The sequence below is a fragment of the Indicator indicator genome, chromosome 5, assembly GCF_027791375.1.
Source record: "Indicator indicator isolate 239-I01 chromosome 5, UM_Iind_1.1, whole genome shotgun sequence".
In the NCBI taxonomy this organism is placed as follows: Eukaryota; Metazoa; Chordata; class Aves; order Piciformes; family Indicatoridae; genus Indicator; species Indicator indicator.
In genome coordinates this window covers 12,166,582-12,179,552 of record NC_072014.1, presented here as the reverse complement: position 1 = coordinate 12,179,552, position 12,971 = coordinate 12,166,582, and the positions used below count along the sequence as shown (strand labels likewise).

The 12,971-nt window shown below is 45.0% G+C and overlaps 1 protein-coding gene across 1 annotated transcript in view; it reads left to right on the top strand.

Moving 5' to 3' along the window:
* LOC128967029 (UDP-glucuronosyltransferase 1A1-like) overlaps positions 1-10,136 on the top strand; it is a 12,903-nt gene extending 2,767 nt beyond the window's left edge. The window contains exons 2-5 of the mRNA XM_054381005.1: positions 6,760-6,891; positions 7,170-7,257; positions 8,160-8,379; positions 9,705-10,136. Coding sequence (XP_054236980.1) covers positions 6,760-6,891; positions 7,170-7,257; positions 8,160-8,379; positions 9,705-10,002 — 738 coding nt within the window. The 3' untranslated portion in view covers positions 10,003-10,136. The remainder of the gene's footprint in view (positions 1-6,759; positions 6,892-7,169; positions 7,258-8,159; positions 8,380-9,704) is intronic.
* The last annotated feature ends 2,835 nt before the right edge of the window (positions 10,137-12,971 follow it).

The following is a 12,971-nucleotide window of genomic DNA, read 5'->3' as shown; positions in this document are numbered from 1 at the left end:
TCAACATGGTACCACATCCACCTGGCCGCCAGTCACTAGTGGTGTCCCTCAGGGATCAGTTCTGGGCCCCATCCTGTTCAATATCTTTATTGATGATCTGGATGAGGGGATTGAGTCAGTCATCAGTAAATTTGCAGATGACACCAAGTTGGAAGCAGGTATGGATTGGTTAGAGGGTAGAAGGGCTCTGCAGAGGGACCTTGACAGGCTGGACAGATGGGCAGAGTCCAACAGGATGGCATTCAACAAGTCCAAGTGCCGGGTGCTGCACTTTGGCCACCACAACCCCATGCAGAGCTACAGGCTGGGGTCAGAGTGGCTGGAGAGCAGCCAGGTGGAAAGGGACCTGGGGGTACTGATTGACAGGTGCCTGAACATGAGCCAGCAGTGTGCCCAGGTGGCCAAGAGAGCCAATGGCATCCTGGCCTGCATCAGGAATAGTGTGGCCAGCAGGAGCAGGGAGGTCATTGTACCCCTGTACACAGCACTGGTTAGGCCACACCTTGAGTACTGTGTCCAGTTCGGGGCTCCTCAATTTAAGAAGGACATTGAGATACTTGAATGTGTCCAGAGAAGGCCAATGAGGCTGGTGAGAGGCCTCGAACACAAATCCTAGGAGGACAGGCTGAAGGAGCTGGGATTGTTTAGCCTGGAGAAGAGGAGGCTCAGGGGTGACCTCATTGCTGTCTACAACTACCTGAAGGGAGGTTGTAGCCAGGAGGGGGTTGGTCGTTTTTCCCAGGCAATCAGCACCAGAACAAGAGGACACAGTCTCAAGCTGTGCCAGGGGAAGTTTAGGCTCAAGGTGAGGAGAAATTTATTCATGGAGAGAGTTGTTAGCCATTGGAATGTGCTGCCCAGGGAGGTGGTGGAGTCACCATCCCTGGGGGTGTTCAAGAGGGGATTGGACGTGGCACTTGGTGCCATGGTTTAGTAGTCATGAGGTCTTGGGTGACAGGTTGGACTTGATGATCTTTGAGGTCTTTTCCAACCTTACTGATTCTGTGATAGCGCACAACGCTTCTTATGTTATAAGCTCCCTGGAGAAGCTTGGTGGCCATAAAAGTTGATTTATGACTTGAATCTGGCACAGGACAGACAAGTGCACAGTGACTGATCTGAAACCACCCTGACCCAGAAAAATCCCTCTAGAAGCAACTGCTACCTCTGCTAAGCAAAACTCTGATAATTGTTCTGAACCTTTTCAGATAACTTTCTCGGTCTTGGTCTTTTGATAGCACTCTTATCAATTCGTTTATCACTGTTCATAAACTTTGAACTCCAACAACACATCTCAGTAAACATTTTGTAGAGGTAAAGTTTAAAGACCGTCAAGTTATAAATGAGGTACAACTGGGGTTGTTTTTAAATTCTGTATACTGCTTGGAAGAAGCAAGAAGGAGCAGTTCATTTCTGTTCCTGACAGCAGCCCTATGAGAGCGATGCGGAGGTACTGGATAGATCCTGGGCTTGCTCTTCTTCTTTCTTTCTGGAGTTTGGCACAAAGTGAGAAGCTCTTGGTCGTGCCTCAGGATGGAAGTCACTGGCTCAGTATGCGTATGGTTCTGGAGAAACTCTGGGAGAGGGGGCATGAAATTGTTACAGTGGTTCCTGAGGCCACTTTGCTCATGAAAAGCTCACAAAATTTCACTATCAAAACATATTCTGTGCCTTACACACAGGAGTTTGTGGATAGATTCTACCGTTCCATTGGTGAATACAGTTTTGCTAACCCTCCCCTTCTAGAAAAAATTTCATTTGTTTTCAACAACGTATCAAAAGCGACTGAGATGTACTCTACTACTTGTCGACATCTCTTATACGATGAAGAGCTAATGAAGTACCTCCAGGACAGCAAATTTGATGCCATTATGTCAGATCCTGTGCTGCCTTGTGGACCGATTATTGCTGAGCATCTCTCTCTCCCTTCAGTGTACTTCATGCGTGGTCTGCCATGTTCCTTAGACTACAAAGCTACTCAGTGTCCCAGTCCTTTCTCTTACGTGCCGAGGATTTTCATGTCCAGTTCAGATCACATGACATTTATGGAGCGTGTGAAGAACCTCCTGATTGGGTCTTCAGAGCATTTGCTTTGTCATCTGTTTTACTTACAACATGAAAACTTAGCTTCTGAGTTTCTTCAAAGAGAAGTAACAGTATTAGAACTGTTTAGCAAAGCATCAGTTTGGCTGATGAGATATGACTTTGTTTTTGAGTATCCACGCCCAATAATGCCAAATATGGTCTACATTGGAGGCATCAACTGTGAGCAGAAGCAGCCATTATCACAGGTTTGTCGTTGTTTATGTTGGGGGTGTTAACAGTATTTATTACCAGCTATTTAAGATTTGCTTTTTAAAGTGCTTCCTGTAGTAGTATTTGTGCTGGACCTAATATGTGATCAAATACCAGGACTGCATGATTTGGAAGTAGGAATCTCAGGCTATGATAGATGGTCAGAAGACTTGCACTGCAAGCAACTCAAGGGTTTCTTACCGAGACACCTTAGGTGAAGTCATCTAAGCCATGTAGCTGCCTAGGTATAGCTAAGCTTGTTGTAAGCATAACACCATAACATTAGACAATCATGGCCTGTAATGTTCTATCTAGATAAATGACAAAATACTTCTACATCATTGGATTTAATCTTCCTAATGGTTGTGAGATTCTGGTTAACAACAGGGTGAAAAATGGAAATGTAGAACTAGCTCTGTATATACCCAGGCACTTAAGAGTGTGACACAGAGTTTGATAATGTGCATGAATATCCCCAAACCAGAGGTATGCAAAGAAAGGTGGTAAAGGGAGTTCTTTTCCCTCTGAATTTAAGAAGCACAGTAAGATAGCATGGAAGTAGCCTTCAGGATTGTAGCAATTTACTCTCCCTCCTTAGATTGTGTCAACCTCTCTAATGTGCTCTGCAAATAGGTTTTCATACCATAGCGGTGTTTCAACACCACCCAGTTATTGCTGGGCTTGCATCACATTAACTACTGTAGGCTCAGGTCTTTCACTTTGATAACTGCTATCACACTGAAACAAATCTGAAAGTAAACATTATCAACTCAGTGTGTATCAGATTTCTGTCAATCATTGCTTCCTCTTTAGACTCTAAGACCACAAAGTAATCCAAAGATTAGATTTTTGTTCCAAGTTTTTTGTCCAATCAGCTGGGCAGACTCAAGGCAGGGAGTTTATCATTAAGATAGCAATTGCTGGGTCAGATATTACCTCTCATTCATGACTCCTGCTCAGCCTTTCAGTGTGAGACACACTGCCAGTTTTTTTGACACATCTCCCTTGAGGATTTCATAGAATTACAGAATGCTTTCAGTTGGCAGAGACCTCTAAGATCATTAAGTCCACCCATCAATCTAGATCCACCGTAGCCATTAAACCATGTCCCAGAGTGTCATGTCCACATGTTTCTTGAACACCTCCAGGAACAGCAACTCCACAACCTCCCTGAGCAACCTATTCCAATGCCTGAACACTCCTGTAAAATTTTTCCTAATATCCAGTCTAAACCTCCCCTGGTGCAATTTGAGGCCATTTCCTCTTGTCCTATCACCTGATAGCAGGGAGAAGAGACTGACCCCCACCTCACTACAATTCAGGCGTTTAACTTTACCTTGCAGTGCCTAGGTGCTTAAAGCCTTTGCTGTGTGCACAGGCGATAAACCCAACCTTTATACACAGTTAAAGCTGTCCATAGCTCTGCCCACAACCAGAGCCTGTTAACAATTAAACGCTTACCTTAGTTAAAGTGCAAAGTACCCCACAACGAGTGAATCGTCCCCTGCAGTATTTTTGCAGTTGTTCGAAACTTTGCTGACAAAACAAGGGAAATGGCTTCTTCAAATCCAGGATTTCATTCTCTTACCTCCTGGGTTGTGTTTTTCTTGCTCCTGTGGACCTTTTCAGAAGGCAGAAAGCTTTTGGTTGTACCTATCGATGGCAGTCACTGGCTCAGCATGCGGCCGGTGGTGGAACGGCTCAGGCAGAGGGGACATGAAATCGTGGTTGTTGCGCCAGAGATAAATTTGCGGATAGATTCGTCAGTGCATTATACCATGAAAACATACTCTGTGTCTTACACCAGGGACTATGTGGAGGCAGAATTTAAAAAGCTGGGCTATAGGAGTTTCACACCTCAACCCTTCTTGGAAAAGATCTCCAAAATGGCAAATATTACAGCCATGTTCTTTGATTCCTGCAAACGTCTTCTCTCTAACAAAGAGCTAATCAAATACCTCGAAGAAAGCAAATTTGATGCTGCCTTTATGGATCCTTTTTTCCCATGTGGACAGATATTGGCTGAACATCTCTCCCTTCCTTCTGTGTACCTCATACGGGGACTACCATGTGGTCTAGACTTCCACGCTACCCTCTGTCCAAATCCTCCTTCGTACATTCCAAGATTCTTCACTCGCTACACAGACCGCATGGCATTCCTCCAGCGTGTGGGCAATCTCATAGCTAGCCTGAGCAGTTCCCTGGCTTGCAGCTTTCTTTATTCACCCTATGATCATTTGATCAAGGAATTCCTCCAGAAAGAGGCAACAGTGCTTGAGCTGTACAGCCACGCATCTATTTGGCTCATGAAATATGACTTTGTGTTTGAGTACCCCAGGCCCCTAATGCCTAATATGGTCTTGATCGGAGGCATAAGCTGCACTCAGGAAAAGGCATTATCACAGGTTAGTTACCTTTTCTTCCCCAGTTTAGCTATGGCTGCACTGTTTGCTTTCACCACGAGATGGAGCTCTTGGCAGTAACAAATATTAACAGGTGAAAGAACTAGGGTAGCATTTCGCCCCTTTGCATCTCTTATGCGTTGAGGTGTTTCCCATTTATAGATCTCCAGTTTCCCAGATAAACATGTACACCAAGCTAGGCTTTCCCAGTTTGTTTCTTTCCACCCTCCCCTCCATTCTTTCCCAGCTGCCTGTTTACAGTAATTCTTTTTTTTTTTTTTTTTTTTACACCTCTTTACAAGACTTGGTGCTAGCTAAGGTAATGCTGCAGGCCAAATCATCCTAAGCTTCTACCTTTAAATAAAGGACTATTCCTGCAGGAATTTCAGGCAGTGGCAGATCTGAATGAAATCCCAACCACCCAGTGAAGCAGCCAGAAATATGCTTCACTTGTGTAAAACACTCCGTCCCAGATCTGTACTGCAGTAATATTTTGCTTGGACTATGCCAAACTTCCCAAATATGAGATACCTGCCACTTTCTACTAAGAAATACTCCAAATTCTCAGTGCTTTCTCTTATTCTTTCATGAGGGTCCACTGCAGGTGCCTTGTGCAGCACCCACTGACACAAGCAGCTGCTGGTTAAAAAGCCTTTAGTAAAATGACCCACCTATTCCCAATGCAGGGCTGAAAACAGATTCATAATGGCAGAAGCATTTCTGAGCAGAACGTCAGACCTTTGCACACAAACATGTTTAAAGTATAGAGTAAAGCTGATGTGATTTCTCCCACGGAAAATAAATAGGACTAAACATGCCTTGAAATAGCTGTATCCGCTCACTGCATCAGGAACTGCTAAAGAAATTTGTACCATAAGCACATTTGTAACTTGGAAAGGATTTCAGAGTCCCCAGATATAAGTTTATACAGAACAGGACCCTGGGTTCCCAAGCAGACATCTACACTGCCTTAATGGAGAGCATGTCTTCAGAGAAGTCTTGTATGACAGAACCAAGTCCAGAAATGAGAGTTATATTTCACCTTGTTTGCTTCCAGGAGAGTCTCAGGTCTGCTGTTCAGGGTGCAGCTATCAGCAAACCTTTGACTGGTCCTTCTGTTTGGTCCAAAGGACCACAGAACTCTGGTCAGCCATAAAAAAATGTTAACAGAGGATAAAAAAAAAAAAAAAAAAAAAGAGGGTCAGTCTCAGTTACCCACTCAGATCCTAGAGATAGCATTTCAACTGCCAGACTAAGGGGAGCAGTTACTTCATTTTATTCCACTAATTTAACACTGATGCCCACAGCAGTTCCCTCCAGTTTTGTCTTTCCTTCCCTGGCTTGGCTTTACCAAATATTTTTCTATTTCTACAGGATTTCTGCTCCAGCCTTCATCTTATTTTATGCTTCATTAGAATCTTTTTCTTCCTGGATTCCAGTGGCAGATATCCTAGTCCCTCTTTCATTTAAATCAAACAAAACGGATTTCAAAAGGTGCTTCAATATCATCATACTCAAAGCAGACCCAGTAAATGCAGACATTAGAAATCTGAGCTATCTGCTGTCAGAACACTTTTCAAAACCTTAATTCTCTCTTGCAGCTGCATGGTTTGAAAAGAGCATCAGCTCTAAAGCCAGAGTATCTGATTTGCAGTAAATGTGAAAATAAACCACAATGCAGGCACCTGGGGAAACTATGATGATGAATGTATCTCCTTAACTGGTACAGCATCTTTTTTCCTGCACAGAAACCGCTGTCTTTGAGCAGGCAGGCTTTGCTACGGGACTGTTATCAAGTAAATGTTTTCTCATTTTCATACTGAATCTCATTTTCAGGCTTCAATTCTGTAAGCACTCACATACCTCCAAAACTTTGTTCATCCACCTGTGCCCACGTTTCCCCCCTAGGACTCCTTTCCAGATAGGTAACTGATTTTCCTGATCATAATTGTGTTGTGTTGACTGTTTTTTGCCTTTCCAGGTCGTTTTGTGGGAACGTGGCAGAAGCGGCAGCACGCGACACGGACAGGACTCTGACTAAGGATGTGCTTTGTGTTGGCAGGAATTTGAAGCTATTGTGAATGCCTCCGGAGAGCACGGCATTGTCGTCTTCTCACTGGGCTCCATGGTCTCTGAGATTCCTATGAAGAAAGCCATAGAAATTGCAGATGCCTTGGGAACAGTCCCTCAAACGGTATGGTTTCTCTCTTCCCCCTTCTGGCACAGAAATTCAAGGCTGTTTTCAAATACAGTACATGGTACATACATGATAACCTTCAGCTTCCAGTGTGCTTGAACTCCCTTCCTCTCTTCTGCTCCCTGATGCTAGAAGAAACCATCACCCCTGCTGCTCTGCACAATGAAATGGGTTTTGTGCACCATGGATGTTTTCACCTGTGCTTTCCAAACCCACTGAGCAGCAGCAAGAGGCCAGTCACTGAGAACTGACTTTGTGTTTGCTTCTCTTGGAAGGTTTTGTGGCGGTACACAGGAAAGACACCCCCTAACCTGCCAAACAATGTAAAGCTTGTCAAATGGCTGCCACAGAATGATCTTCTAGGTAGGTCTGAGATACCTTGAGTGATACCAGCATGTTTCTTCTAAACTGATGCTGCTCCACTAGCATCATCTGTGCTGATTACCTTTATCACTGTGGGTCACAGCACTTCCTTACAGCCTTGGCTGTCTGAACTAGAGATCATCTTTTAGAAACTTACCTGACTGAAACATCAAATTTTCTGAATTATGTAGCAACACTGTTTGGAAGGGTGTTCCAACACTTGCATGCCCTTACTGTCAAAAATAGGGGTCTTTATCTTTGACTAGCCAGCCTCAACACCCAGCCATGGGGTTTTCATCATGTTTTGCCTACTAGACTAAAAAGAAAACGTAAGGTCTCTGAATAAGCATTTCCAGACAGATCATCAGGCTTCTCAAGTGGTACAACTGCTTGTGTTACTGCCAGGAATGCATTTGTTGGTTAGACAACAGGACTTGGCTGTGGGAAATCTGCAAAACTAGCAAATGGGAAACAAGGTACAAAAAACATAGACAAGTAACATTCTCTTTAACCCCACTTGGCTCTGATTTCATCCTAAAAGTCTGAGAAGCGTTGGAGGATCATCCAAGGCCATGGTTTAGATAGTCATGAGGTTTAGGGTGACAGGTTGGACTCGATCATCTTTGAGGTCTCTTCCAACCTTCTTGATTCTATGATTCTATAAGGCTTTCCAGAGACTACCCAAACCAAGTGAGAGTTCTACAACCCAAGGTTCATTCAATCCCCTGTAATGTCCTGCTCTCTGCAGCTCTAAGTCTGTTCGTAAGCAGTGATGTACATGACAGCCCCAAGGTCTTGATTTATTCCTCCCGGTGCCATTTTTTGCGCAAGTTATTCCCCAGGCATGTGTTACTGGGACTTAATAAAGCAAACAGCTAAGCAAATCTGTCTTATCTCCACAGCTCACCCCAAGACTCGTGCCTTTATTACCCACGGAGGCTCACATGGTGTTTATGAGGGCATATGCAATGCAGTGCCAATGGTACTGATGCCACTGTTTGGAGACCAGATGGACAACGCCAAGCGAGTGGAGTCACGGGAAGCAGGACTCGTGCTGAATATACTTGAGATGACTTCGAACGACATATCCACTGCCCTGAAAACAGTTATCAATGACAAAAAGTCAGTAACAGAAACACAGCCCTTTCTCCTTCTATTGTTATGTAACAGCAGCACGCTAACTTCCAGCTTAACAGAATGTTAATCTGTTCTTGTATCCAAGTTACATCATTGAGAAGCTGATGCTTGCCCTGGGTCAACCTAGGCCTGTCCCTGTAACAGCTCCATCCTCCTTACTGCCTGAGATTATAATTATCAGGTGACCAGAACTGACTGAGAGGATGTGGGTATTAGAGAAGATGAGGTATAAATGCAATGGAGGAAATCAAACTGACAAAAGATGTGTCAACTGCTTAAAGTCAAATTTACCAGGCAGCGATGTCGCAGGCTTTGACACAATGTGGTAAAAAGCAACCTGTGAAGGGAGATGTGGCAAACTGCTTTCATTCCCCAAATCAGCAGTGACATGAACCAATGGGGAGCCTGAAAAGGTTGGAAGGCTCAGCTGCCTGCATAATTTTCTTCACACGAGAGTTGCCTAGAGATGCTGTTTGCACAGCAGTAGGAGGAAGGACACAAGTGGCACTGCCTCTGTATAGTCTAGAGGCTTGTGCTGTGTCAGAAAACATTGTCTCCCAGCTAGCAGGGTATATAAGCATAGCTATTATCACTCACTTATTTTACAGACTAGTTTTCTCAATCATTTCCCCCCCTGCTTAGTGCTCATAATGAGCTGTGTGAGTACATTCAGCTGCTGCCTGGCTCAGGAAGGCTGGACAATTCCAGCACAGAGCAGGAGAAACATGCAAGGGTACACTGAGACAGCACAGAAAACCATGCTAATCATCACAGAATTGCAGTCAGCATGCCCAAGGTCTTTTCAGGCATCACAGCAAAGGGGAGCTTTAAGATGTACCTTCCTCTTCCCCACCCCCATCGTCATTAGGGCTTCTCTGTCCTTGTTATCCCTCTCCCACATCATGTTTCTGAGGTTTGGCACCTTATTGCTACTGTTTCCTAATACTGTTCTTACAGAAATAATAATAATAATAACAACAACAACATCATCTTGATCTTGAAAAGCTGGATGGCTTTTCTACACCCTGTCTCCCAATTCAGCCAGATACTTTCACCCCAGAGATTTTGCTGACAGCTCAAACTAAGTTTTTTCCTTGTCTAATATCTTTCCCTCTTTTTTTTCCAGTATTGAAAACAGTGCTTTTCTGTTCCACAACTTTGCCATTATTCTCTTCATGGGGTAGTAACATTGGGGAAACACTACCAGAGAAGCCCCCAGTTGACATCAGACAACTGACACTGCATCCCTTTTTTCTGGGGACTTCTAAAACCACAGGTCACTGAAAACACCCAACATCTTTTCTTGACAGGTACAAAGAGAACATCAAGCGTATGTCAGAGCTTCACCTCGACAGACCCATCCACCCCCTGGACCTGGCTGTGCACTGGGTGGAGTTTGTAATGAGGCACAAAGGGGCCCCACACCTGCGACCTGCTGCCCATGACCTGAACTGGATCCAGTACCACTCCCTGGACGTTGTTGCCTTCCTCCTCACTGTTGGGTTCCTCTCCCTCTTCATTTCTCTGAAGTGCTGCCTGTTCTGCTGCCGCAGGTGCTGCTTTAAGCGGGGAAGAACAAAAAAGCCAACCAAAGCAAAGTCCCACTAGAAGATTAAACCAGTGGTGGGAGATCAGGCCTCTGCTCCAGACCAGAAGGCTCAGGGAACACCTCAACTTTCACTCAAATAGTAACATTTTCTTTAAACTAGCACCATGGGAAGGATCGATTCACTAATGTAATTTTTGCCTTTAATTAAGAATCGGTTGTTAATTTGTATAGGAGTGATTCAGTCACTTGGGAAGGTATTACTGTGAAGTTCAAGGCTCCTGTCTTCCATGCCTTGGTGTGAAGAGGACTCATGGTGCCTTTTTTATTTTATCTCTGTATGGAGTGGATCTATACAGAGATTTCACAATATTTTGCCTTGAGAGCTTTAGGCAGCCATTTGCTCTGGTGTCAGACAAGTTTATCAAGCACTTAAAAATCTTTTTATGGCTGTGGTTATAGGATGGGCAACTATTACACACTGACAACGTGTCACATGAGCCAAGCTAGACACACATCTGAGATGGGGTCTGTGTTTACGACACTCTCAGCAAAATTAAGGTTTTTGACAGAGAAGGGGTTACAAAGCTACTGGTGCTTCACCTAAGTTCTCCATCAGGCAGAGTACTGGTTCTAGATCTTACCTGTTAAGCGATGAGACCTTTGGAAGCAATGTTTACAAAAATCTCACTTGATTTCCTATTTGTAAATGATGTTCTGGTAAAGATGCCAACCCCAGCCTTATAAATAAATCCCCAATATTAACAGCAACGGCTCTCTTGTGTTTTCTGACTCAAGAGACATGACACTGGATGCTTGATCAGTCATAGAGGGGAGGGATGGAGAAGGGAAAGAGTCAATGCCTCATGGTGTGAAAGCCACCTCACTGCACAAAAGCCAGTTCTCAGCATTATTCTCTCACTGCTTGGTGACTTGGTGCTTGCTGAGAGGTTACATGGAATGATTTGGGCTAGAAGGGACCTTTAAAGGTCATCTAGTCTGATCCCCTGCTGTGATCAGGGGCATCTTCAACTAGATCCATTTGCTCAGAGCCCCATCCAGCCTGACCTGGAATGTTTCCAGAGATGGGACTTCTACCAGCTCTCTGGGCAACCTGGGCCAGTGTCTTACTACCCTCACAGGGAAAAAATATCTTCCTAATATCTAATCTAAAGCTACCCTCTTTCAGTTTAAAACAGTTACCCCTCATCCTGTTGCTACACTCCCTGACAAAGAGTCACTCCCCATCTTTCTTATAGTCCTCCTTGAGCTACTAGAAAGCCACAACAAGGTTTCCTCCTTCTCCTTTCCAGGCTCAACAACCCCACACTTTCAGCCTTTCCTTACAGCAGAGGTGCTTCAGCCCTCTGATCATTTTCATGGCTCGAGGCTGTCACAGTCCCCACAGAATGTCAGAAAATACTTTAAACATTAAGTTAATATTCAGGGCTCAAATCAGGCTGGTGGATTCTGGTACATCATGACAGCCCAGGCCTCCTGCTAAGTACCTGGTGCTGCTTTTTATTGCTGTTTGAAAAAGCAGGTACTTGGTGAAAGCTGTCACGTTGAAGAAGAGAGCCCCTCTGCTACTCAGCCTGTCCCAGTTGCAATGCTTGACACCTGTGGGCATCCATAGCACCTACAACCTGTCCAGGCCCGATGCTGACTGTTGCTTTTCATCTTCTGCTTTTCCTTCTCCTTGTCCTGCCTCTGGAAAACAGAAGGAGATTCTTCTTTATGACAAGCAGAGTCCCCACAGTGCATAAAAGCTGACCTGCTCTTAATGGCTTTCATGTCTCCTCATGTTCCTGAAGTGACAGCTCTGGCAGTCCCTGTGGGTCCTGGCTGGAGCCAGGTGACAGCAGCACATCTGTGCTTCTGGAAATGAGACCCAGTGAGACCTCACAGTGCCCATCACATCACCAATTACATGTCTGAGCATGGAGCTGACACTTCCAGCAGCTGCAGACTGTCTCTGGGTCAATCCAGTGACATTTTCTGCATGGGCAAGGGGAAAAAAGACCACATTTATTTCAGATCAGATGAACAGAAAGTATAATAATCCTGGCTGCAGCTCCTTGAGGTTGGGATTTTTCCAACACAAACCTCTCATATAGGTGAAAAAGCAGCTGGAAGTGAGGAAGAATCAAAATGCCTATTCCATTGCTTTTGTATCATTTCGGGAAGAAAATGATTCCTGGTTTCAGCAGCAGAAACCAGGTATCCTTCTCTTCCTTTTCCCTTCACTCTCCTTAGCCTCGACTAGTTCATCCTGCTCTATTTTCCCTCAGTTCATATGAGGAATAAGGAGGAGAGAGGGGCCTTAGGGGACTGTACAACTACCACATCATGCCCAGCTTCAGCTGTGCCAGCAGAGGACACTACACTATCACTAACAGGAGGGAGCAAGGAGCAAGTCGATAGTGACTTGTTTATCCACCTGTGTGTCAGGAACATGGATCCTGCTACACAGGAGATAATTTTCAGAGTGAGTTGGGAGACAAAGTGCATGGGAGAAGCAGTTTCACTGCAAAGGAGGGAGCTGGAGGGGCTGCAGTATCACTGCAAAATGACCCTCCCAAATCTCATGGGAAGGGTTAATGTGGGGATACCATCCCCTCTTAACTCTTAATGCCCCTTAATTATGTGACATATGGAGCCATGGCTGCTCCTTAGGCAAGGCAGAGAACCACAAACCCTTGCTTCCCTTACTGGGAGCAGGGGAAGTCATCGGCCATGGTGCATTTCTAAGCAACAGAGCTGAAACTGAGACACTTCCCAAAAGGGGAAACTGAGGCAGGGCCAGCCATGGCTCCTCAAACTGAGCTGCACAGGCTCTACATTGCCCCAGGGCTCCAGGCACCACAGCCTGAACTTTTCCAGCAAACTCCCCAAGTCTCTGCTTTAAACACCTGCCAGAGGGCAGCAGCCAAGATCCCTTTGCTGGTCTTGGAGAGAGGACAGGCACAAACACACCCTGCCTGCAGCAGCTGCTCAGCATCTCTGCCTGCCAACGTAGGACCCCTTTGAG